Source organism: Phalacrocorax aristotelis, chromosome 1 (assembly GCF_949628215.1).
Source record: "Phalacrocorax aristotelis chromosome 1, bGulAri2.1, whole genome shotgun sequence".
Lineage (NCBI taxonomy): Eukaryota > Metazoa > Chordata > Aves > Suliformes > Phalacrocoracidae > Phalacrocorax > Phalacrocorax aristotelis.
In genome coordinates, this window is record NC_134276.1 from 203,343,437 (window position 1) to 203,370,904 (window position 27,468).

The window sequence follows — 27,468 nt, forward strand, 5'->3', positions numbered from 1 at the left end:
CTCTAAGAGCATGGGCTCAGCATTCCCCTCCCATAGCAAAACCCACCCTGCTCTTACATCTTCTGAGCTGCAAGCCCCTTCAAAGCAGCTGCACTGTGATAAAGCTAGTCATTGTGCAAATCAAAGACTCAAAAATTGCACCTGGTTCTTTATTTATTTTCAGAAATCTGGGCACAAGGATGACAATTGCGTCGTTATTTGCTGTACAGTCATGTGTATGTTCAAAGGGATATATTCACTATCTGACTATAAGAACCTTAATGAGGTACTCAGGTTAGAAAACCAGACTGCTACCAGCACAGAGACACTGTTTTTTCCACAGGCAATCCAGAACATCTAAGTTAGGCTTTTGCTTTGACTCATACTCTGGAGGAGACTTTTTCTTTTGATATTATAGGGAACCTGCTTTTTAAATCAGGCACTTACTTAAGGTCCCTAAAGATGAGAACAGGAATAACACTGCAGACATCCATTTACTTCTGCTCAGCCTCGCTCTCAGCCATTTCATTAAACATACTGAACAGTATTTTGCTTTGCTCCCTCCTTGCCCAGGTCCTACACAAGCTTGAAAAATCACAACTGTCTTGGAGGGGCTCAATTTCAAATAGAAGCTGCAATAGAATAGATTTTTAACACCACTCTCTTCTCCCAGAGCGTTAAGTCCATCCACTTCACAAAACCAGAATCTGTCATAGCTTAGGGTCACTGCAGATTTCCATTCAGATGCAGTAGTCTGAGCCCCAGAACACGAGGGCAGAATCGAGAGGGAATAACACTGGCAAAGCCAGCGGAGGAATATCTCGCACCTGCCCGTACTACACAGAAGGCTCTGCATAGTGCTACGAGTCTCCTCTGATTGCACAAATACTGAAGCCCCCTACAAAGTATTTTCAATCAAGACAAGAAACAAAGGACTGCCTATATGGACTACTGCTAAATGAAGCTTTTCAGTGTGGCTTTGTGAATGTCTGTATTCTAGTTCCCATAATCTTACAGATAATTTTTGCTCTTAATTGGGCCTAAAATATGCCAGAATTTTATGATGATTCAGTAAGTTTTATTAACATAATACCCAGGAGCCTAGACCTTTGAGAACTAAGGCACTAATGTTCATTTCAGAGGGTAAAAAACATTGCTTAATTGATTTGCAGCCAGATATTCACTCCTTACCTGAAATTTATGGAAATGGAGACTTGTCTTCTTTCCGGCAGTCCCCATGACAAACAGAAAATCTGGAGTCAGCACAAAAGGAACTCTTTCCTTATTAATTCCAAGGAAGCTTTTATAATTCCCAAGAATATGGCCAAAATCAATATGGAAAAGGTTGCCTTCAAAAAGAGAAGAAGTCACAATTAGGCTCCAATACAATAAACTGCCAAGAACACTTACTTGTATTCACAGTAACTCCAAACCCTCTCTTTTGGGGGGTATGTATGATCACTCTTTAGCTCAGCAGAAAAGACTGTTTTCTCTCTCTCTTTTTTTTTTTAATATATAATTTTATCCTCTTGGCAAAGTTACTTTTTATTTATCTTTGGCAGTTGTTAAAAACCTGACAGAACTGCTGTATTTTGTAAACATACACTCATGGCTTTTCAAAAATCAACCAAGGAAAGCTTGTGCCTCAGATCCATAACAATCAGCTCCCAGCACACCACTACATGGAAAAGGCTTCTGGATTATGTTCAAATACCCATGGGATTCTGGCACTACGCACCTCCTTGGCTGATGCCATTCACTGCATTACCAATTTCTAAACCACCCTGTACTGTGCAGAGTAAGTTTTCATTGTCACCCTTTGGATAACTTTGAGATTGTAGTAGGGTATCAGTTCCCAGAAAAGTGATGAAAAACTCCCCTTTTAAGGGTTGCTACACCTATAGGACTGGAGCGTGCTGCTGCTCTTCAGATTACTTTATTGCTTTTACTGGCAGACAAGATGTAAGGATAAAAGAGTATGGTTACTTAAAAACAGTGGTACATGTATAAAAAAAGATAAAACATCAAATTATGTAAGATGATACTAAACAGTGATCTGTAGGTGGAACATCCTTACATGTTCAAGCATTTCAGCCAGTTTCCAAGTCCTCCCAACCTACCAAATCTGACACTCTCTGCAGACCTCTCAGACTGACATCCTTCTGGGTTCTGTTGCTCAAGACAGCTCCTGTAAAAGACCCTAATGCAAACCTGCTCCTGACCACAACAGAATAACCCTTCTTTCTCTGTCCCCCTTTCTACTGACCTGTCCCTCATTTTCTGCCAATGGGCACTAACATTGCATTATATTATATATAATGTTGAAATGAAAGCATTTCTTTGTCTTCTTTTCCTCAAGGACATCTGGTGAACTTTATTTTAGTCTTCAATTAGCTCATTTCTGCCTTCAGGGTACTACATCTCTCTAACCTTCAACTGGTAAAACTTCAACTATAATATGATTAATATTAAATATACAGCCTTCTAAGCCCAAAAGTATCTTCTGTCTCTTAGCATTATGTAAAGACCAATTATGAAACAAGAGGATGATGAAAATGGAAGTGAATTTCTTACATCACATAAAACACCTCCATATGTACTGCTCGTTCTGGGGTTCTTTCTGGGGCTTCCATAGGCAAGTAAAATTAGGGATGAACCAATGCACAACTACAGAAATAATTCCCAAAGGTTGTCATACAAAAAAGTTGCGGTTCTTTCAGGAGGACTGCAACCATCCCACAGACTTCAGTAGCAAAACCAATACACTCCATCTACACTTATTTTCCTGGATTTTCAAATAGGTATATAAAGCAATTGTGTTCCCTGGAAGTGAAAATAGTCCAGTAACATCTGAATTCTAACACACAGTTCCACTGAACGCTGTCAGAACCACATCCACACTTCAGACAGGTGAACAGCTGTCTGATTTTTAAAGTTTTTTGGCATTTAGATCTTAGATCTGGACACTAAAAAAAATTAGTTTTACATTCCTCATGACTTAGTTCGTAACAAACTCGTCCTTGGAAAAGAATGGCATTATTAATGATAAGTATCTAGAGCCTGTATGAAGGCCAAAAGAGGTGACAATACATTTCAATGTCACAGGAGGACCTGAACTTGTAAGCAATGCTGACAGAACTGGACTGTGTCTCTTCATTAATTGTTAAATGCATTATTTATTAAAATGAAAAATAAACCTAGTGAAGTATAAACAGTCCCCACTTCTATGAAATTCTCAAAAAATAACTCACCTGTTTCCGTAATCATAATGTTGTCATTGTGCCTGTCTCCTATTCCAAGTACAAAGGTTGCCACGCAGTATCCAGCACAAGAATACACAAATCTTTCCACAGCTGCCTGAAACTAAAAATAAATCTTAGAGATGTTAAATGCTTCAATGTTAGAAACTAAATTAAGTCATTCTCAAAGTCATATGCCTTTCAGTTAACATGTATCTATCAACAGTTAGAGAAACTGTCTTATAAAATACACCGTTGCACAGCAGAGATTAAGATCACAGCCCTGCATTGCACTCGCTATACTGGGCCAGCAGGCTCTATCCCTCAGCACGAATAAAATAAGCGTATAGTTGTCCACACTTTCTGAGAAAAAAAGCTGGCACAAAGCTCTAGTAGGTCAGTGGATCTACGTAAGCTAAGGAGTTGTGAGTACCCAAACCTGCATTTAAATCCTCTAAAACCACACTGCCTTTCAGTGTTATTAGATGTCCTTTCAATCTGCTCCTCATGTATCATTTCTAAATACCACTGACAAAGGAGTCATTTCTAAAGCATCTTGTTTTCTCAGGAGCTCAGCTGCCAGCTGGATGCTAAAGGTTCTTTCACAGACACCCGCAGCTGAGTACAGGGAAAATGAACGGATTTTTCAAACTCACATAAGTAACACAAACAGACCATATGGGCTCTGTGCTCCTTTTGGCAGCGTGAAAAATTAGGCCAAAGAACTTCAGTGACAAGCAAGTCCTAACATAGTAATAGCTTTAGTAGGAAACAGAGGTGATCTAGCTAACAAAAGAGCTGTGGATTTCCAGGAAGCACAGGCGTATGCAGATGACAACAGCTTATTGTCCATGGAGATGTCTGCCAAAACATCTATGAACATAAATGAAATATTCACGGGAATTGCAAAAAAATCCTGCCCAAGCAAGAACAACAGAATGCAGGAGCCAACTCTGCCAAAGGAAGAGGAGTAGACCTTACTGAACCCATGCAATCACCCAAGAGTAACTGTAGTAACTAAAACATCAATTGCTTTAAGCTGCTCTGAATATTTTTCTCCTTCCTAACTGTGAATAACCATGGAATTGGAGTGCTTAACCTGGTCCAGGGCAGCTTCCAAACAGCAAAGGGACTTCTGATAACAGTCAAGTTCATGATACAGAGAGGGTTTTTTTGACCTAAAATTTTAACATGCATGTATCCACCACTGACAGTAATATTTCAGCAGCAGAGGAGAGATGGAAGTGGAATAAACTTCCTTCATTTGAAAGGTTTTAAAAATCACTTACCATTAGGGGTATAAAAGAACTACTTTCCATGGACCTAACTGGCCAGTTCCTGTAGCCTCAACACTGATTACTTTTATAATAAACAGAATAGGGATTTTGCATAATTCTCAGTTGTGCTTTAAAACCTTTTTAGAAACAGGGTCTAAAAATTACTCAAACTTATTCAAAGTACTGATGCAGCCAGTGGTTTCTGCAGGTATCTACTGTTTAGTTATACATTCTCTAGTTCAGTAATTTCATTACAAATACCCGCATTAACCATTTTAAGAACCCTATGCTTGCAGGAAAGCACAGTTCTAGCTTGTACACTGTATGTAAATTATATCAACCCAGTTAGTTATCTAAAGGAATTAGTGATAAATCAAGTTTAACACCATTTCTGATCTGTTCAGAGGGTACAGACCAGTTCAACCTTATGACTTGGGATTTTTTTTCCCCTCTGCAAACTGTAAGAGCTGTTCAAGTAAAACCACAACAAACTCGGAATTTAAAATATAAAATAAAAAAAACTGGACAGGCTGGATTGTTGGGCCGAGGCCAATTGTATGAGGTTCAACAAGGCTCAGTGCCGGGTCCTGCACTTGGGTCACAGCAACCCCATGCAATGCTACAGGCTTGGGGAAGACTAGCTGGAAAGCTGCCTGGAGGAGAAGGACCTGGAGGTGTTGTTCGACAGCCGGCTCAATGTGAGCCGGCAGTGTGCCCAGGTGGCCAAGAAGGCCAATGGCATCGTGGCTTGTATCAGGAATAGTGAGGCCAGCAGGAGCAGAGAAGTGATCGTGCCCCTGTACTCGGCACTGGTGAGGCCACACCTCGAGTCTGTGTTCAGTTTTGGGCCCCTCACTGCAAGAAGGACATTGAGGTGCTGGAGCATGTCCAGAGAAGGGCAATGAAGCTGGTGAAGGGCCTGGAGAACAAGTCTGATGAGGAGCAGCTGAGGGAACTGGGGTTGTTTAGTTTGGAGAAGAGGAGGCTGAGGGGAGACCTTATCGCTCTCTACAACTACCTGAAAGGAGGTTGTAGTGAGGTGGGTGTTGGTCTCTTCTCCCTAGTAACAAGCATTAGGCTGAGAGGAAACGGCCTCAAGCTGCGCCAGGGGAAGTTTAGGTTGGATATTAGGAAAAATTTCTTCACCGAAAGGGTTGTCAGGCATTGGAACAGGCTGCCCAGAGAATCAGCTGAGAAGGTATTTAAAAGACATGTAGTTGTGGCACTTAGGGACATGGTTTAGTGGTGGACTTGGCAGCAGTAGGTTAATAATTGGACTTGATGATTTTAAAGGTCTTTTCCAACCTTAACGATTCTATGATTCTGAATCAGTAGAGTACATTTGAAAATTCTACTTAAAAATTCAAAGAACACACCTTCTCTTCAATCATGCATCTTTCCTTGAGCCACTGGTTTAGTATTTCATCCTTAAATGCACCAGTGTTGCCAACTGTACTCTGTTGAATTTTGGCAATTGTTGTAGCATCTTTCACAATTTCAATCATTCCTGGAGAAAACAAGGATGAAATGAGAAGAAGTTATGAAATTTATCTCAAAGCATATTAAAAATATGCAAGGTTAAATGTAAAATTGTGTTTTTTAAATCAACTGCAGAACTTCATAGGTTGTAAGCAGAAATTTATTTTACAAGCAACAGTGGTTCTTGGTGATCCCCAGCTGAAACCAGCCAAAGCTTGTAACTAGCCTGGCATCCTTAAATCCTCCATGAGAATGTACAACCTTTTAGAATTGGAAGAATCACATGGTGAGTGGGGACCCTCTGCATAAGTCTTTTCCCAGGGAAAGGAACTACCTCTTGTCCTGATCCCCTGTAGAAGCCCAGGTACAGTTCACATTCCCACCAGCTTCTCTCCAACTTCACAAATTTGAGGAGCTGAAGAGAAGCTGCAGCGTTGCAGCAGCCTAGGGATGCAAGTGTTGCCAGAGCTGTGGCAGAGGAATGGAGCTGGCCCTCCTGCAGTAAATCCAATTTAAGCTTAAGTGTGCACATGCACAGAAAGGATTAGAAATACCAGCACACAGTGAGGTATAGCACTGGGATTGCTGGTGGAAGGCTCTAGCTGTTGGGGCCCAGAGGTTGGTCCCTAAACTGAACAGATCATCGCTAAGGCAAATCAGCACATCACAGCAATACGGTGCTGAAACAAGGACTTGTACTGTTTATATGAACATGGCATGCGATGAAGGGGAAGCTAGAGACAAGCAGAAACAGAGGCTGCAACACAACTCTGCACTGTAGCCAAGATGACCAAATGCAGTCTGCCCTCGTACTGGGCATGCCTGTATGGGGGAAGATCAGATTTTAGTTGAACTTACTTGATAATTAGAAATATTTTCTTTCTCTGGTTCAAGTTCTATGTAGAAGCCTGGCTTCAGCTCCAGCTCAAAGATAAGCAAGCAAACAAAAATAACCTTTTCTCCCCAAAGTGCTTCAAAACAGTTTCTGATTCGGTTTCAGTTTGACTTTCTCTCTGAAACAGATTAATTTCTATCTATTCACAGTTCTACCCTTTTGCAATTACTGACTTATGTGCAAGTTTTTCAGTAAGAGAGTAACAATGCAGTAATCTCTTCCTGCCTGTCCCTTCCACACTTGGCTCAATACCCCCTGGAGGTGGTACTTCTGTCTTAACAGTGGCCTGGTTTTGTTTGTAATAGAACTGTTGTGGAAATATGACCTCCAAAAGCCACCAGCAATACCACTAAATTAAAAATGTCTGCATTTTGGTCTGTGCTTGTCTTGCTGTTGTTTTCCTCCTGGGAACCGAGCTCCAGATTAGATTCCAGCTGTTGAAAAGGCTTCCCTGCCTGTGCTCACAAATCTCCCTCTACCGGCCAACAGGCCTTTGATTCCAGGGGAGCAGAGCTGTTGCAGGAGGCAGCTTCTGCTTCCCCTTGCATTTAAAACTTCTCCCAGCATAACTATGTTTATTAGCAGTGTGAAAAGTCCCCAGATTATAAAGCAGCTGCTAATGAAAACCCTTTACTTCTCATTCTCCACTGCACTACAAAAAGAGTGGTACAAAACCTACACAGAATGTTGTGCATCTTACTCTGCCCAAGTAAATACTTTAAAGGTATTGTGGTAACAAAAGTTACCACTGGAATAGTATAGGTCTACTAGCAAATCCTTCTAAATACAGCCATGCCTCTCAGTAGGTACGGTTAGTCCTAGAGAAGGCTTCAGTAACTGGGATAGAGGATCTCAGCTGGGCTGTATTCAACTGGGAGGAAGTGCAGCAGTAAATGCTCCATGCTATGTGTTTCTGGGGATCTGTGGTACTAAAGCAGGTGACTGTTATATAAAGGGCCAGCTTGAATGTCTTAAATTTGGCAGTGAGGCAGCATAGTAAGTAGTGATAATTGCCTCGCAGAGCTGGGAACATATGGCCATGTCAAAGGGAGAGAGAATAGGGTATTATCTTTTATCAGTGATACATAGAAGAGAAAGTTCCTCCTGCAGAGGTCTATTTGGCAGCAGCAGTGGAGAGGACGGACGTTTCCAAAACTGCACACTGCATTGAATGCAGATGTCTTCAATGGACTGAGAAAGCTCTACACAGGAGGGGATGCCAGCACCAGGTGTAAGACACCTGGCTGTTTCCCTGTGCCCAGGGTTTAATGGGGTACTGTCCTTGTGTCAATACACAGAAACTGACCCAAGCTCCATGGAAATGCTCAGAGGGAGGGAAGAAGCAGCTTGGAAGAAGACCACATATGAATACTGTGAAACAACATTTGCATGCCACTACTCTCTGGTTTTGTTCCAGACAAGCGTAAGCTCTACATCAGTGTGTCACACATTGGATATTACTAATTTAGGCTGCAGGTATTCTCAGCAAACTGAACAGGAGTTTTTATGTGACTAACCATGCCCCTACTCTGGTGCTGAAAGGATGCTAAATTCTTATGTCTCCCCCACGTGTATAGGAAAATAAACAATTATTTCCATGAGATAAAAGAACAGGGAGTCAATTAAGAATTCCTGAAAGAATAATGAAGTCTGTAACTTGAACATAAGAATGCTAGGATCACTGGCAGAATTCCTCCACCTTCCTCCATTATTTCAATACATTACATTGTCTTAGAATGATTTTAAACAAAATTAAATTAAATCCTAAAAATCTCTCCAAAAAATTAGGTTTATTATACCTAAAGGAGAGGAAAAAACCCAACCTCCTTATACTGACAGTTCATTAGTATTTTGATATATAATGTTCCCTTTCCTTTATTATTAGAATTCTATCAATACTATTTATTTTAGGAGACATTTATATTAGGGGAAAGGAAACTCTTTTGTGTCACACTACCAAGTATTTTATCATTGAGTTTGGGTCTTCTGCATTGCTACAATATCTTGAAGTCAGAAGAAAGCATCATAAAAACTTTATGTGGCAATGGATTTTAGAGAGGAAGTACATTACAGATATATATTGAAAAGAGTTCTTCATTTTACTGGGACTCAGTACATTATTGTTTGATCCATAATGCAAAATATATTGCTGAAAAAGAAAAGAAATAAAAAGCTGGAGATCATGGGAGACACATAGCAGTATTTATATTATCATTATTTTATCAATCCATGCAGTTACTACCATACTGCCAGCTACGCCAATGACAGAAGTTAACAAACTTGCTAATTTTACTCATGTTCAAGCTTTAAGTGAATGGCAGAGCTGTACTTGCTGATCTCTCTCACTGATGCACTGTTTATACCAGCCAAAGCATTTTTTTTCAGCACAGTAGCTTCATTTGGGCATCGCCAATTTTTCTACACTGAGGAGGCTTTCCTCCAGCTGATTGTTCAAGAACTGCTCAGCAAAATTGACTCTACAGTCAATTCTGTGTTATCTGGATACTAGGAAACTGCGCAATGTGGATGTGCTAGGGTACATAATACATACAAATCCAACCACAAAGAGACAGTTCAGAGCCATCAGGATGTATAAATTATACATCAGTTTGGCATTTCCAGATGTAATTGGACTCTTCCAGAGCTGATCAGGTTGCTCTACACACCATCACACAGTTCTCCAGACGCTTTGTAAACAACTACTTGATTTCTCCCACCACAAATTCTGGAAAATAGATCACCTGTGCTGCAGGAACTAATGCCCACTGAGAAATACTGCCTGAGTATACTGTTGAGAAATGCTCTTGCTTCTATGTAGTATAGGGTATGAAGCTTTAGGTCAGGAAAAACACATAAATGTTTTGTTATTTTAACTGTTTTCTCTATTTTATTCCTATCAACACATTAACACACATCTTGAATAAGTCATGCGCTTTCACCGCTTTTTCATACCCGATACTGCTATTAAAGAGAAACTTGCAGCAGGACCCAAACAGTTGGACTTGCACAGGAATGACAGTAAGTTAAGCTAGTGTGGCAGGTGAAGGATACCCATCAGAAGGGCAGAAACCATTGCTAAGAGGCAACTGAAGGCTGCTCACAGGAAGTGTAATAAACTGCTATTTATCACAGGCCCACAGTGCATACTAGAAAAGTTATCCTATACGCAACTTCTGTAACTACGGTATTTAGAATTTTTAATCACAGTAAGTGTGATCACATACCTATTTTGTTCCCTGTAGAAATACAACCATACGGTAACAAACAGAGATCCAAGGATTCTGCTTCCCAAATGGATTCCATAATTCGAAGAATCTAGTAAAAACAAATGTATACACTAATTTATTTCATATTATTTGGACAGTACTTATTACTCACACAAGTAACCCTGCCCAGACTTCTGAGACAGGGCTAAACTTACTCATCTATTTTACAGATTAAGTCGTAAATACAGAAAGTTTGCAGCCATTCGAGATTATCAGCTACAGAAACAGGGTTTATATTTCCTCATCTGTCCTGTGCCCAGGCAATCTCTACTGTTTTAGAAAGATTAACAAATATATTACATGATTTCTACATGAGCTGAGATTGAATACATTAGCACGCATGTCCATGTTTCCCATAAATATCTCCAAAAGTGCTAACAAACCAGTTTGTCATAACAATCACTGAGATATTCCTGGAGCAATGCTACCTACCAATCTCTTTTTAATTTTTAACTTCACCCATTGCATAAATAAATGATAAAAATGCTTCATCAGAAAAACAGGCCATCTTGCACTAAGTAAGATTCCTTCTCTAGAACACGAAAATGTGAAGTATGTATGGCACATGGCAGGAGAAAACAGGGTGACAGTATGTACTGGGTCTGGCTGGGACGAAGTTAATTTTCTTCAGAGCAGCTTGTATGGTGCCGTGGTTTAGGTTGGTGACCAAAGTAATGCTGGTGACACACTGATGTTCCAGCTATTGCTGAACAGCATTTGCAGAGCGTCAAGGCTGCCTCTGTTTCTCACTCTGCCTCACTGTGAATAGATCAGGGGTGCACGAGAGGTTGGGAGGGGACAGAACCAGGCAGATGACCCGAACCAACCAAGGAATATTCCATGCTGAATAACGTCATGTTCAGCAACAAAACAATGAGGAAGGGGGTTAGGGAGGTTAACCACCTTTTGCGCAGGAACTAGCTGAGCATTGGTCTACCCATGGGATGTGGTGAGTGACTGCCTTTGCGTCACTTGTTTTGTTTTCCTTCTTTCTTCTCCCACTTCTCCTTTGCTTATTAAACAATTTTTATCTCAACTCACAAGTTTTCTTGCTTTTACTCTTTCTTTCCTCTTTCCCCATACCACTAGGGTTAACCCACAACACAGTAACATTAAAAAGTTCTTCTGTCAGCCTTGCCATACACAGTTTAAAAAACAAGAGACAACCTCATGTTTCATATGGACAGAAAAACATTTCATATGGACAGTATACATACTTCGGAAAAGTAAATCAATTTTAAAGTATTTTAAAATATTCATGTTATTCATTTTATACATTTTAGCTATTGTACCTGTAAAATAAGCATGTCCTGACGGAGGTCATCTCCATGTTTGAAGATTATGCCTATGGTTTCATTTGATAGAGCTGTTGGATCTGCACATTTAAACTCAAGCCAAAGGGGCTTCTTCTTAGATGCCATTACTTTACATTTTTCTATCTGTGAAAGACACATTTATTGCTAGCCATTGTACTTCAACATCAACGCAACTAACCTTTTTACACACCAGCTACAGAGCAGTTTATCAACTCTCAATCAGTTGTATCACAAGAAACACACTGAAAGTACATGTAAGGAATGGTATTCAGCTGCCATATAAAGCCTCACTGAACCTGCACAACTTTTAACACTGTCCATGATAAAGGAGAAAGCATGTCTTGACTCTCTGAAAATTGATTTAGCTCGTAGATCTGCTTCAGACAGAAAAAAAACCCTTTTAACCCAAGAATAAGAGATTCTGACAAAAATAGCAAATAATGGACCCTAACAACAGCACTCCCCAGGTGCTTTGCAAAACCAGAACATAATCATTGTCCAGTGTAATTTATCACATCATCTGCCCTTGTGACATCTAGCAACTTCAGTTATTCCAGATTGCTTTATTCAATTCCATTAGCAAATAATTCAAATTCAAAATGGCATTTGTGAAACTAATTTAACATAAACATTCATAAAATAAGAAAATTAATTCCCTATTAGTTTTATTAAATTTTTAATCTTGAAAAATTCAGCCACTCAAACTACTGAAATTGCATTATTTCAAATGTTTTCTCAACTAATTATATCTAATACAACTGCAGTATGTAATACTTTCCATTCTGGAGTTCCTGGTTCATTGTTGAACATTACTATGTACAATAAAGCCAACTAAAATAATAAAAGCAATTGCACATTAATGTTTGAGAGCTGACAGAATCAATGACATCAGAGAAGAATATTTTGGAATATTCATGTTTCATAGATTGAGGTTCTGAGCTTGTAATTTAAAACAAAACAGTTTTTACCATCCTTATTTTTAAAAAGGAAAGAAGTTGTTAAATCTTTTAACTTACTAACAGTAAGTTTGTTATAAGTTTGTTATATCAAATATTTTTGATCATATAGTATCTACACTTGCAAATAGGAGAATGTAGGGGAATAGACAGGGATCGGCAACCGGAAGATCATGGGATGTGACGGAAAGGTAGACTCCTCCCCATAGGAGTGGCAGGAACAGGAAGCGCAAGAGCTATATAAGCGTGTGACGCAGCTAAATAAACGGACATTTTGTATCCATCATATTGATGTCTGTGCATCACTGTCCCCAGGGCGGGTAGAGCCCTGTGTCCCGGAGACATGCGGCCCAAGATAAGTTCTCCCACAGAAGCGTACAGCAACAGGAGATTTTTTTCAAAGAGGATTTGTAGAAACTCGGAATATACTTACCACTAGAGCTCCTGCTCTTAGCCCAGGATCATATGGAACTCTAAAACTTTCTGGAAGTTTGCTGTTCTGTAGTTTTTCAAGCTTTTGCCTCAGCTGTGCAATAACTGCATTTACAAGTAAGAAAATACAATCAAATCAAAAGGTGGGAGGCAAAAAAGTTACAGGTAATCAAACTAGTTAAGCATCATCATTTAGCTAAAAACCTCTTCTGTTTAGCCACTTTTTAAATCACTTTCCTCAAGGATCTCCTGATTTGAGGAATGGACTGTTGCACTACTAATTGTCAGGGCTGTTTCAGATACCTAAAGGTAAAGTCTTCAAGCACCTCAGAGCTCACGTGCCCTCTACACAGTGTTAGAAGCACTGCACAGTGTTTGGTGTTCTTCTGAGGACTCAGGAGATTACATTAAAATGTCACCTTTCACTTAAAAACAAAACAAACCACAGCATAACACACCAAAAAATATTTTGCCCTTATAACTGCCAAGGAAACATTGAACTATCTACCCCAAAGGCTCAGAAGGAGGAGGCATTTAAAAGCACCTCGGATTTTCCAGAATTATTTTTACCTACCCCATTGCTATTGCAGACAGACTCGTGGCTTTTGAATCCGTGGACTCAATTATATTGTAATCATAAGGACTCCAACTATAGAGATACAGAATTTCCTATCCTCCTAAAACTGGTTTCATACAGCAGCCTTGTTAATCTCACGTTCCAGTAACAAGCAAATTCGCTATGTATTTATATGAACAAGAATTTTAATTTTCTATATAAATTCCATCTTTTCTTTCATAAAACCTCAAGCTTCTGAATCTTCAGCTTACAACAGTATGCATTATACTACATACGATCGACTTTGTTCATCTCAGCTAGCAGGTGTTAGCAGCATAAGCAATACACTGGGTATTTTCATTAGGGCATCATTAGGGCAAAGACCTGAACACTGTTCTAAAGGAAACTGCAGCTACACAGCAGAGGCTGCATGTACATGTTCAAGTAATTTTGGAGATAAAACTTAAAGAGAAAAAAAATGTAATGAGAAAACTAGACATGGACCTGGATACTTAATATACAAAATCATAAAATCATACAATTGTAGAATGGTTTGGATTGGAAGGGACCTTTAAAGTCATCTAGTCCAACCCCCTGCAGTGATCAGGGACATCCCCAACTAGATCAGGTTGCTCAGAGCCCCGTCCAACCTGACCTTGAATGTCTCCAGGGATGGGGCATCTACCACCTCTCTGGGCAACCTGTGCCAGTGTTTCACCACCCTCATTTAAAAAATTTCTTCCTTATATCCAGTATAAATCTACCCTCCTTTAGTTTAAAACCATGACCCCTTGTTCTGTTGCTACAGGCCCTAGTATAAAATCTGTCACCATCTTTCTTATAAGCCCCTTTTAAGTATGGAAAGGCCGCAATAAGGTCTCCCCGCAGCCTTCTCTTCTCCATGCTGAACAACCCCAACTCTCTCAGCCTGTCCTCATAGGAGTGGTTGTTCCAGCCCTTGGATCATTTTTGTGGCCCTCCTCTGGACCCGCTCCAACAGATCCATGTCCTTCCTGTGCTAAGGGCTTCAGAGCTGGACGCAGCACTGCAGGTGGGGTCTCACCAGAGCGGAGTAGAGGGGCAGAATCACCTCCCTCAACCTGCTGGCCACACTTATGTGATGCAGCCCAAAAGTTCAAAAGTTGCTATGAAATTAAGAAAGTCAAGTCAAAAGAATTACCTGAGAACTCACAGAATACAAATGTTATACTTATCCTAAAGGCTTATAGAAAAAAATTACCTAGGAGTGCCATACGACCAATGTGGTATCTCCTCTGGTAAAAAATATATTAATCTGACAGCAAGATACAGAAGCTAATAAGTGGACTTTACAATTAGACAACTTTCAAAGAAAAAAAAAAACCAAAACAAAACCCTAGGTTGTAGTAACTTGGGTCATCAAACAGCTTTTTAAAATGTAACTACTGATTTCCTACACAAATCTAGCTTGATTTCACTAAGTCTCCTCATTGTAATGTAACGTAAATTGAAAGTTGTATGCCAACCAATTGAAGCTAGTAAAGATTAAGAATTACCTGATTTTAAAACGCAAGTGAAGATGCTTGCTAAAATAATTTCAAGTTTATCTGGCTTAAGAACAAAGTGCTATGTGTTTTAAGAGAAGAAACAGCTGCACAGACACATTCTTGGGAGATAAATCATCTAGTAGAGTGGTGATGAAAGCCGATAATTTTATGCAAGCTGGAATATGATAATCTTAAGAATTTATTTATTTATTATGACTATGTTCAAATATATGCAAAAAGATTACATGAAAAGTGAAAGAAACAGTTTGACAGCACGATTGCTATTGCACTAGTATTAACCTAACAGGAAGGAATTTATTCTTTAAAAAAGTCCACAAATACTGGAAGAAGAAAAATATATACAAGAATTAGATGAGGCTGCATGACAGAATGAAATGAAACGGTCTGAAACATTCAGACTGAAAATATAAACAACTATAACATTAGAAATGATGGGGCAAAAAAGAAGCAATAAACTAAAGAAGAAATTTTAGGATATACATTTTTAAAAGTGTAAGAAGTAGACGGTGCCTGCAGGAAAAATCATATCCTTGGTAATCTGAGAATAAGTTAAATTAGATATAGCATTAGTAGGACACTCAACAGTTTCAGGAAGCCTTATTCAGTGAAAATGTCAATTATATAAGTCATTTTTCAATGTTCTGCTGTACATTCCATACAAAGATTCTTTAACTTCAAAATCTGGTGGGTGTTAATGTGATTGCTTTCTCTTGAAACTTTTCTTCTTTGCCTACATATCCTTCAAAGATATTGTATTATGGAAACCACTGCTGTTACAGACATATACATCTGCAAGGCTGTAAGGTTTCTTTCCAAAACATGTGATTTTGACCAAATATATTTAGATTATAGAGCATTTAAAGATAGATTTTAGAAAGTTATTTAAAAAGAATATTTTATATGGGTGTTCAGTAAGTCCTCTAGTTCACATTAAGTGGTAATGTAACTGATATTACATGATATATCGAAGAATAAACGCATATTTCCTTCAAATGTCTTTTGAAACACCACCACAGTCACTTCTGCATAACCAGAGTGGAACAGCTTTCCGAACCAAGGACTTCCTGGCATGGAACACACCAGGCTGAACACACAGGAAGAGCTGGTCTCTCTATTGCTTTTAGAATTTGGATATTGTTGTATGTCTTCTCACACCTACTCCAACACCAAGCAACTAACAGGAATGATGACAAACAAGCTTTTAAGGAAGTCGGGGGGGCGATGGGGGCAAGGCAGGCAAAACCCAGAGGTAAACATGCATTGCATAACCCTACTGTGGCTTCCAAAGCAGTACTTACAGAAACAAGAAATAACAATACCACATCTGTGTCTCACAGGACTCCTATTCAGCACACTGCAAAGCCCCAAAGACACGCTCTGTATATTCACTCTGCTCCACCAGCTACTTCCACGGCTTAGCAGAGGCTGTACTGGACTCCTCCCTGGTCTTCTTGCCAAGAGTCTTTTAGTGCCTGCTTAGGGTAAGGCTGTGTTTCTTGGCAAGCATCACTTTTTCTCTTTATTTCCAGTTAATATTTGTGTCTTGTGTTGTTTTTCTTCAGTGCTGGCATTCAGCTGAGGGTTATGTACAAGAACTCAGCTGTTTCCCAGTTGCATGGTGTGATGTTCAAAAAGATAAGCCAAAGCATAGGAATGTACTGGGTGTCTGTAACATCAATATTCTTTCCCTTTTGGGGTGGAATGAGCAAATAAATATATTATTGGTTCAATCACTATCACCTTACACTGGCCTTTTAAAGGAAGTAATAATGGTGCCCTTTGACAGTAATTTGTCAATGAATTTTCCAAATAAACAGTACAATTTGCTGCCTAGATTTTCACACCCATACAAAAATAACGGTATTATTACAAAGAAAGAAATGCCTGTTAGCAAATACCTTGAGAAGTGACATCATACTTTTCTGCGGAAACTGATTTTATCTCCATTGTGACTTTATGCAGCAATTCAATTACTTGAACCTGCTTCATGAAATCATGTAGCATTGCTTTTCCACAGCCCCTAAGATAAGCTTCTAGGATGACCGCAAACCTCTGTTGATAATGCATGGACTGGGCAATCTCGCTTCTTAAGAACCAAAACAAGAAGTGACCAATTCTTTTGTTCTAGAGGTGAAAAACAAAAATACTACAATCAGCATGCATTTCTTGACAAAGGGTTTTAATAATTCCAGCAACTTTGGCACAATTTGGCTGTATTTTGAAATACTTACTCTCAAACCCCGTTTTAGCAGGAATCTGGCTAATGCACTGTCATGATATGGCTCAAACTTCACAGCCTGAGGAATACAAAACCAGAAGATGTTACTAACATACTTAAGATCCCACTGCACTTATACTTTACCGATGACATCTAGGGAGTGCATTGCTTCACAAGAAAACGTATAACAAAACAGGTTGTTTGAGGAAACAAAGTTGAAAAAAAACAAAGCAAGGCTTCTCTGTGTTTTATTCAAGAAGCACTTTTTATTTGCAACAGGTTATTTTCAGGTATACCATTAAAGCTACAAAGAAAGCAACGCAGGGAGTAGCTAACCAGTGAGACCGATCTGAGCTCATGAATGCATGTGAAAAAAGCAACATCATTCTCAGGCCGTAGCAAAAACCAGCAAGATCAGAAAACAGGCTGCAGTCTAACTGACACAAAAAAGGCTTGAAAAGATTACTGCCAAATGAAATGAGGCATTTGTAATCATTCTCTAATGAAAACTTTCAATAATAAAGCACTGTTTTTTGACAGCTTCCACCATTTTGGGACTGGGGATCAGGGTTCACTGTTGGGTTCCCCAGCTACCACGGGGTACAGGAGTAGCTGTTTCGGAGCACCTAATCTCAGGCATTCTGGCTTTAGGCCCTAAATGAACCACAAAATAGAATAGAGGCTCTGATGCACATCCTATATTACTGGAGTACAATTAAGAGGAAGACTTCACCAGAGTTTGTTTTTTAATGACTCTGTGAGCACAGTTATATTTTTTCTGTTCCAACAGCCACTTCCCTCCACCCAAGCCCACAGACATTTCCAAGCTACTGCCAAAAAAGGGTGGAAACAAAAAGTCAGCAACTTTTTTTAAGTGTCAGAATTGGAATTTTTTTTGCTCTTTTTCTGCCACCCCATCCCAATAACCAAATGAATTCGTCTACCACAAGACTATCACACTTCTATATTTCCCTGGCTGTGCCAGGGAACACATTCACTTCAAGTGATTTTTCCAGCAGCTTCTTTCCTGTTGCTTGAGGGACTCAAGTTTATAGGAGGTTTATGTTAAGATTAATGGGAAAAAAAAAGATACGCGTGTATATCCCATAGCAAGAAAAAAGAAATAAGAAGCATACAACCTCTGGAATAGAGTCACAAAATTGCTGTCGTGGGCTGAGGGGGTTGGTGAATGGCTTCAGGTTCTGGAAATAGAGAGCCAGGAAGTGGCACGTAGGGAGATTAAGGGAAAACAAAGAGATGTGCAGAGAGCCGGGTGCGTGTAGTACGCTCAGCTTTCAGAAGCACCAAAGTATGCAAACCTCTAGCGATAGTTATTCAACTGAATATAATGGCTTTTTCAAGATCACTGTGGCCTGCAGCTTGCAAAGAAACAACCAAGCCGTCAGTAGAGGTCTACTAAATTCATCAAACAAATCACAGGGGTTTATGAACTCTTAAAGGTACTGTGGCACACAGTTGTATTTTTATTATTGAAAAATCAACACTATTTCTGAAATTTAAATCATCTTGTGGATTTATTCAACAGGAAAGAAAAAATCAAGCTTTTTCAGTCAACCTTCTAGAATGGACCAACTTATAAAAATGCTATGAAGACTTGTTCTTTCCAGCTGCTGGCTAAGAGACAGACAAGAAAACCAAGCACCAGACTTGCCCTTCTACAGTATCATAATTCTGCAAGAACTGTCTTGACTGTCTCTGCAATGTTTTATTTCCCCAAGCAACACCATCTTATTTAGGAAAAATAATTACAATAAAGATTAATTTATTATGTAGAGAAGATAAATTATAATAAATTTATTTAAAAATATATAGATCCTTTTACTTTGTGTATGAGATTATGAGGTATGAGGGGTTTTTAATAAAAATTAATTTTCACCACAATAAGGCACCCAAAAGCAATACTTATTACATAAATTTAAATGGATTTGTTTACAGTTCCAAGAAAGCCTATTAAAAACCTCATTCTGGTATATACTTTGCTGAATGTTCTCAGTGCATATCCCTGAAAAACAATTTAAGAATGAAATGCAGCCAAACAACTGTCCATTAATTCAAAACAAAGCCTCCTTATATTAAGGTTTCAAATATATTTTAACATGAAAGAACACTAGAAAAATCTATTATAAGCATCCTTATTATGCTTATGTTTTGGAAATAATTAGTTTAAAAAGTCAATCCCATTTTTCTTTTTTCTTCACAAAGTCAAATGTCAACATTTGATTAGCAACAATAAAGCTAGCCATTAAAAAACGTCTGCTGGCAGAAGAAGAGCTTTACAGTCATTGGTGTTTGTTTTACAATGGATTTTGTTGTATTTTAACCATCCTATCCATGTTTTATAAACAGGACAGAGAACAACAGACCTTTATAGGAAGCTCAATAGGTTTATTTATGGCATGGCTGGCTTCTATTTGGGATAAACCTGGGGGGAAATAAAATGTTTGTTTGATTTCTAACTACTGGGAGGTAAAATGGGAATAACGGGTGCAGAGTGAAATAAGCCATAAAGCTTTCCTGAAGCCATGCATGTGAACAGTGAAGACTGTTTGCAGAAGAGGCACCTCGGATGTGTCCATCAGAGCAGATGAATGGCTGACATCCATTCTCTGAAAAATGTGGATTTTCAAATACGCTGTGGCACCAGTACTTTGCTGCAGGATGCTGGCGCCTATGCTCTGTCGTTAGCCAAGGAAGGAAAGACAAGGAAGCAGCAGAGAGGCAAAAGTTGGGATCTAGCATTTTTTCCTTTTTGGGGATGGCATTCTTTTAATGTCTTACTACATCTCTTACTAAAAATGACACAGTGAGATTAAGCTACTGTGGTTTTATGCTACAGTAATTAAAATTACTGTTAGAGAGATTTATCCTTTTAAAGTACAAATCTCCACATTTGTACTTCCTGAAAACAAATAGTTTCAAAAACAAATGGAAAAAACCCAGTATTTCCCCCATTCTCTCAGGCACTTTGATAGCAACCAATCACTATCCCAAACCCCTAATTTGGACACAAAAGTGAATAAAATTGCTGAGCCACATGTATACAGCAGAAGCTCACAAGCCAAGCATATATATAGCAGCAGCTACGTGGGAGGCCCAATGAGGTAACCGTAGCGACTCCTCTGGTTAATGCAGAAGTGCATAAATTCTGCCTGGGGAGCACAATCTTCAGACAAGCAAAGACAAGGCTAAGAAGGCCTTGTTTAAAGCACGACTGATGCACAGCAAAATCTGAAATACTAACTCCATTTTCCTGGGAACCTGGGCTCTCTCTGAGCCCACCGAAATTACAAGCCCCATCCTGCAGCTTCTCTGGCTGCAGCAGTTGGCTTTTTTTTTTCATTTTGAATGCCAGTTTTGTTCTCTGATTCTTTGAAAAAAGTATTTCCCGTGCTGCAGGGCGACAGCCCTTCTGCACGAACCAGAGCTGTGTCGGGTGTGGGAAGCCTGCGGAGTCACCTTGCTTCAGGGGACGTGTTTACCAAGAACAACAGTAGGGTTACACCTTTCATCAGCCATCAGACGTGACTTTGCCGCTGACAGGCCGCCCAGCTCCAGCACCGCGTTGCAAAAAAAGCAAACAAACCAACTTTCTTGTATAACTGATACAAACCTTCGCAATATTTTATCTGGCAGATCTGCACACAAAGTGCTCCAAATCAATAAAGTGGTGATTCATTGACAATGAAACACAGTTTTTCACCCAAATTCCCAAAATGAATTAATCTTATTATGGAGTCCTAGCAACCCTTAAATTTTTGGAAGCTTCTAGATAAATTTGGTCCCCTTAGCAGTATAAGACTTAAGTCACTGCAACACACTATGTGACTACACTGTTATTCTTGACCTAAAGCCCAACCCCAGGTTTTTCTTCAGGCATTGCCCACGTCAACATCTGCCTTTACTTTCTTTTTGTTTATTCTCTTTCTAAATTATTGGTAAAGCCAGTCAACAATTCTTCAGTGCTGTGTGATTCAGAGCCAATATGAACAGGATTAGAAACAGCACAGTTAGGATTTGCTCCCATCATAGCTGTGCTAGTGTTGACTTCTCCAGAAAAACATACTACTGTAAACGCAAGACGCAAATTGTAAGACACAAGGCAATGGTAATACAAAAATGACAACACAGGCAAAAGGCGAAACAGAGAGAGTGTGTTTTGACTTAATTTGGTTACTACCACTGCTTTGACTAAACACCGAAAACTTCAAAACCAGGGATTACTAACTAGATCCACGAAGATGGGAATGATGCAAATAATCCCGGAAGGCAGAGCTGAAGAATGCAAATACACCTTACCTGCACAAGCTGTAGAAGATAATGAAGAACATCATCATCTTCTAAACTTTCCAGTTTTTGAACTGCCATTGCTCGGACATTTTCATCTGAAAAGTTACAGTCCAGAAGTTGCAGTGTGAGTCCAACATCTAAAGTGCTTTGATCCCAAACCTCCTTTTTAGCTAGCAACTGGTATGTTTTGGCCACTATTTCTTGTTGTCCCCATTTCACAGAGCTAAGCAGCTTAGGGTATGCCTTGGGGTGCTTTATGCTTTCATATCTGAAGTGCCACAACAGTTCTTTGTCCTCAGGAGAAAGTGGATTAAGTGGGTCAGTTGCTATGATCTCTTCAAGCTGCTTGCGAAGCTGGTTGGGCATTTCAGCTCGAGTCCTATCCCCTTGGGGGTCTGATGTTATTCTGTGCTTGGGCAAGGCAATTGGGTGACAATATTTGTCCAGCACAATAGAGATAGCCATTGAGTTTTCTTTATCCGGGTTAGTTGCTGATGTGAGTTTGTCTGCATTGATACTTCCTTGTTCCTCCCCCTTGCCTGGAATTTTCCACATGTGGAGCACATACTCCCCACTTCGTAGCAAGAAACGGTGATCTATCAACAAAAGATTTACATAATAGAGAAGCTGAGTTTTGCATTTTGAATCAGAGTTGGGGGATTCATGTGACTGAAGGTTTGCCTTTGTGGACAGTCCCTGTGCTTTGCCACAATATATCTGAAGATTCAGGAGTGCTCCTTTAGGCAAATCCTTGATTTTGGTATCAAACTCCAACCAAATATTCCACAGAACCTCCTCAGTAAAAGGCTTCGATGAAGTCCTCCTCTGTGAAAGGAGCTGCTGCCCGTGTTGAATGTTAGCCTCCACAAACACTGTAAGATCAGTATTTCTTGGTAAAACGGGGATATCAATGCCAATTATTTTCACCCTAAATTTCCTATTACAATCCCACAAAGAGATAGTGAAGACTCTCTCATGATCTTTTCCATCTATTGTCAATTGTTCATGATACCCTGTAACTCCTGTACAGTCATCCACCAAGGGCCACTCTTCCTTCTGAACCTCATCCTCTTTCGGGTCAGGGGGATTGTCTAAGACAAGGTGAATTTCTTCCCCATTCTTAAGGCACTGCCTTATCCAGTGAAAATCTTTGATAGGTGTCTCTCCAGTAATGTACTCATCTCTGCCACAAATCCTGAGAACAAAATCCAGTTCACTGTGATCTTCAGGAATGTCCATCAAAGACTTTTTCTTTGCCATTTTTGTGAAAAAGCTGTGGAGAATCATATCTGGAGTGTCATCTATTGACACTTTAATTTTTTGGCTAGTTGTTCCTCTATGTATGATTATGAAAATGTTATTATTAGTGATCTTTTTAAATAAATATTCTGGGAGTGGCTTAGATGTAGTCCATGGGTGCATTGCATACAATTTAGGATCTCTACAGGCTACCTCTATCATTCGTGGAGTGACTAATCTGCGACGTGTAAATTCTAGTTCATCATCATGCACGTTGCTTACATCAGTAACATCATAACCAATTAAATCGTTAAGTTGCCGCTGAAATTCCTGAACTTCTTCTGATGGTTTTTGTTTCTGGACAACATAGATCTTGCCTACCTTTTTCTGTAACACTTTCCAGTACAGTATGCAGTCCAATGTTTGTAATACTTGATGTTTATCATAAATTTCATACCATTGCCCTTTCTTCTGATACTGCAGAATAAATTGATCTGGGCTGAATGCATGGTAGAAGTCTGTGGTTTGACTCATCTCTATTGCACGCATCCAAATCTGTGCTTTCATTTGCTCAACTGTACAGTTGCCAGCTATTTCGAGTACCATCATTTCCGGTACTTTAGTATGTTTATTGCTTGTAGGTAAAATGAACTCAATGGATATCAGTTCCATTGATGACAAATTACTTGATGTACAGTGAGGTTTCATTCTTCTTCTCCTTCGTTTGTTTTCCTCTCTCATAACAACAGGCTGTTCATAATCCCCCAAATCCATGCCAGAAGAAATCTAGCAAAACATACAAATACTTGGTTACTTTCGCAGTTACATTTCTCTTTACTCTTATTTTTTAACACTTCTTCATTAATATCACATGCCAGCCAGAATTCTGCTATGTATACACTTTTTATACTTCCCCTTCCCCTTAATTTCTGGTCATAAATACTTGATTTGCATAAGCCACCTCAGATGTAATCTATTCAATTCAATACCAAATATAAAAAGAAAAAAACCCTGCAACCCTCAATGATTAAATAATTAAAACAGAGCTTTTAAATAGCCTTCCCAGATTTCACTGACGATAAGCAGTCTGACTTTATATTTCCTCCATACTGATTTATTCTTCTATTTGATCAAGCTGCCTCATTAGTTTTGATGATGCTGGTATTAACGTAAATGGATTTTCATAGAAATCAAAAGACACGCTACTGTGTATGAGCAGAACGCAATCCCACCGAGCTCCAGGAATGACAGAAAGTAACAAAATAAGCCATTTTTTTGCAGACTGGACAGAGGTGAGCCTATTCCCATTTTCCTCTGCCTCTCTTTTTAGTGATGAGGAATAAGGACTTACACCAAAAAAAGCCCTTATGATTCAAGTGTCAGGGACTACTTCTGAAAACAGATTCTTAACGTACTTCTACATTCAAGCCTAGCACCCCTAGATGTGCTTCTTTTAAATAAATCAATTCACCAGAGTAATTACATCCACCCATTTTAAAAGTAAACACTTCCAGTATAAACTATTCGTTTGTTACAGGAGAAAAAATGCCCAACCTGATGCCAATTTATTATCCTGTACATCAAATCACACCTAAACCATGTGTAAAACAACTTGGAACACAAATAGCCTACCTTATCGCCTTTCTGTAAATAAAAAATATTGTGGTCACTGTTAATCTCCATTGAACAATATTAAAGTTCAAATTATTCACCGAGACCTTGGAAGAGGAAGGCAGCACTGACTGAGCACAGTCACACAACCTAAGTTACAGGAGCACACTGAACTTCTTTTCCAGACAACACTTTTTACATATAAAATCTTTCTCTAACTGCTGGAACAACTAAAACCAATGTAATGATGCCTCAGCAGAAAACAAAACAAGAAGATAAAAATATAAAAGGTTAAACTGAAACAACACAGCATGCTAACTAAAATTCTTTCTTCAAGTTCCGGAAAGCAACGACTGCAGACACACCACCTCTGTAACTGAAAAAGCACAAGGAAACATTACCTGCTTATAAAATAAAGGCTGAATTGCTGAAGACGACTCATTTGTTTAATTTATGAAGTTCCTATTTTTTAAAGGAAGATCATTCACACAAAAAATTTCTTTGTTTAAGCTGTTCTGCTTTTCTTGCTCACCCTCATATCCAGATGCAAAGGAAGTGCTGCACTTACCAGGAAGGAAGTTTTAACCAAGTTGATTATACATATGATTGCTCATTTAAAAAAAAGTCAGAATGCCTTTCCTGTTACAACAGTAAAAATACACTAACAGTACACCAATTTAATTTTAACACCAATTTAATTTTAACACACATGCATAGAAGACAAGCTTAAAGCCTTTTAAAAATAGCTCAGGATAATCTAGGCAATAGATCTAATTAATCCAAATAAAACATTTTAAAAACAATATATTTTGGAAAGTCTAACTACTTTATAAAAGAGTTAAATAAAAATACTAGATAAAAGACAATGAACTCTGCAATGTTTCCTGATTTTTGTTTTCATGGTGATAGCCCTTTGAGGACTCTCAACTTAAAATCATTACAGTTTTTTAAGCCAGCCTCTGTATCGGCATCCCACAGAGACAGTAACTGCCAAGAATCTTGCGTGGTAACCTTGCCCAGTAAAACTGCTGGGCAATCTTCCTCCTAGTATTTTTAACTCATCCATTTATGACTACAAACACACCGTGAAATCCACTAGAAATGATGACTTAAGATTTGGGAAGAATTTAAACCATGGACTTTTGACCCTAATTCTTGCGGTGAACTACAACCTGAAGAGCTGTTCCTTTACTAAAAAAAATCCCCACAGAAAAATATTTGGGAAAGCATGTACAAAACAGAAAGAAAAGACAGAAAAACCTCTAATCATATCCCTTTTCCTTATGACTTTTCCAGTCAAATACTGACCGTTTTGAAGAGCAATAAGCAGTACACATCCTACAGCAGTATATATCCTACAAAAATAATGACTCTTGAGAAAAAAACATAAAACAACTGCAAGGCCTTTCAGCAACAGTGAAGTGGCAGTGTCTTACTTTTTTTTTTAATGTATGCACACTTCCTATCTCGTAAGGCACCTTTCTTATTAAAAAGAGGGGGAAAAAAAGAAGCTTCCTCTGTACGGGCAAAACTGAGTGTCTTACCTGCCTCCAATGTGCCACTCTGAAATTAACACTTTGCCAAGGTTAAAAGAAGAAAATACCCTCCACCGTAGACACAGGTCTTCTTTCTCAGAGCATCATTTTGCCTGGCAGCTAATACTGATTTCTTTTTAGAGGTTATTTTTCTCAGGAAGTGAGTTTGGGGAAAACACACTCTGTCCTAGCTCCCTCTACCTTTTAGAGCCAGTATTTGAAATTTCTCAAGGAAGTGTGAAGTTGCCCTGAACATTTTGTCACTGCCATGAAATCTACCTGTCTCGGCCAAGACATCTCCAACACTCAGCCTCTGCACGTGCAGCCTGTCAGCATTCATCAACTACAGTCTCTGTGGCATCTCAGCATTACACACTCCTTTCCTCTCCGGTCCTCCTCTCATATGAAAAAAACACTCAGTTGCTGGAAAACTTGAGCACCTGTAACCTCAACAGCAGTGCCCAGGATGATGGAGGAGAAGGAAGCAGCCGGTTTCACATAAAAAGGAAAAGGAGCTGGAGGTGTAGGAAAAGAAAGGCAGCAATGCTAAAGGGGAAAATATGTTTTGCAAAACCTATGTTTTGAAACTCCATGACTTTGGAGAGCTTGACTTTGCAAGGCTATTGTAGAGTCTGTCTTTTGAAGTGTAATTTCTAAAATGTGTAATATAGTCGTATATTTTTCTTCATTTAAACATAAGCAACTAGCAGTAAGGGTTTTGCCACGCCAACAGGCTACATAGATTTTTTCCCCTCATTCTAAAAGTTGTTGTGATGGCCCTATTAAAGTAAGCCTGGACTTTTGGTTTCACTGGGTTTTGCCAGACCTAAGAAAGTATGCTGTTTTAAAATGTCCTCATTGTGCTGCCATGTGCTAGGCACTTAAAGATTAATTTTTGAACATATATACACACAAATATTCCATCTCCTGCTAAGCTATTCTAGCACTACTCCATTAATCAAGACCATCAACACAATCAAAGGCAGCATCTCCACCTCATGCAGTGGACAACTACCCTGTACACTGCTCAATGAATATAAATGCTTGACACTCTCATATACTCAAAAAGACAGGCAGAGCAATATCGTGGAAGGTTCAGATGTTCCCCTACAAACTGCATCAGATGTAGTGCAAAATGCATTACACTTTTGTAACTGCCCATACAAGACTGTCTCTTCTCCCACATTCATTTGGGCTGTGATCTGTCATATCTAGTCCAGTCCAGTCCAATCTCCATCTCCACTTCAGCTCTGACCCCTTTTCATCAGCTTCAGAAGCCAGTTCTTGGACCTATGACTGTCTCTAATCTGCCTCTGCTATGACAGACACAAAAGTGTCCCTATTCTTAGGCTGATACTAAATTGTATCTATTTTCTACTAATCCATGTGTAGGCATGGCAAAAACTTTGATGTTTATATGGGAAAATCATTTAAAGTAACTTCCTAAAACCTTGGTCATGCCTAAGAATTACTTACAGTATTGTCCTTTCTATGCACCTACTGCAACAACACCACAGAAATTTTTTTTTTAAATTGCTCTTTTTTATTTCTAATTCTAATGAGCCTCGTCAACCCTGATTTTCCCTGTATTAGGCGAACTGGTCCACAAATCCTG

At 39.1% G+C, this 27,468-nt stretch overlaps 1 protein-coding gene across 5 annotated transcripts in view; it reads right to left on the bottom strand.

The window, feature by feature from the left end:
• PIK3CG (phosphatidylinositol-4,5-bisphosphate 3-kinase catalytic subunit gamma) overlaps positions 1-27,468 on the bottom strand; it is a 44,508-nt gene that overhangs the window by 14,445 nt on the left and 2,595 nt on the right. For 3 of the 5 annotated variants that reach the window (XM_075081375.1, XM_075081372.1, XM_075081371.1), the window contains 9 exons: positions 21,478-23,493; positions 17,174-17,239; positions 16,841-17,066; positions 12,841-12,944; positions 11,428-11,574; positions 10,094-10,184; positions 5,872-6,002; positions 3,231-3,342; positions 1,171-1,328 (listed from right to left, as the gene is read on the bottom strand). In XM_075081375.1, coding sequence (XP_074937476.1) covers positions 1,171-1,328; positions 3,231-3,342; positions 5,872-6,002; positions 10,094-10,184; positions 11,428-11,574; positions 12,841-12,944; positions 16,841-17,066; positions 17,174-17,239; positions 21,478-23,481 — 3,039 coding nt within the window. In that variant the 5' untranslated portion in view covers positions 23,482-23,493. Of the gene's footprint in view, positions 1-1,170; positions 1,329-3,230; positions 3,343-5,871; positions 6,003-6,833; positions 9,019-10,093; positions 10,185-11,427; positions 11,575-12,840; positions 12,945-16,840; positions 17,067-17,173; positions 17,240-21,477; positions 23,494-24,719; positions 27,467-27,468 lie in introns of those variants that run through there. The other 2 variants (XM_075081374.1, XM_075081376.1) reach the window with 2 other exon arrangements.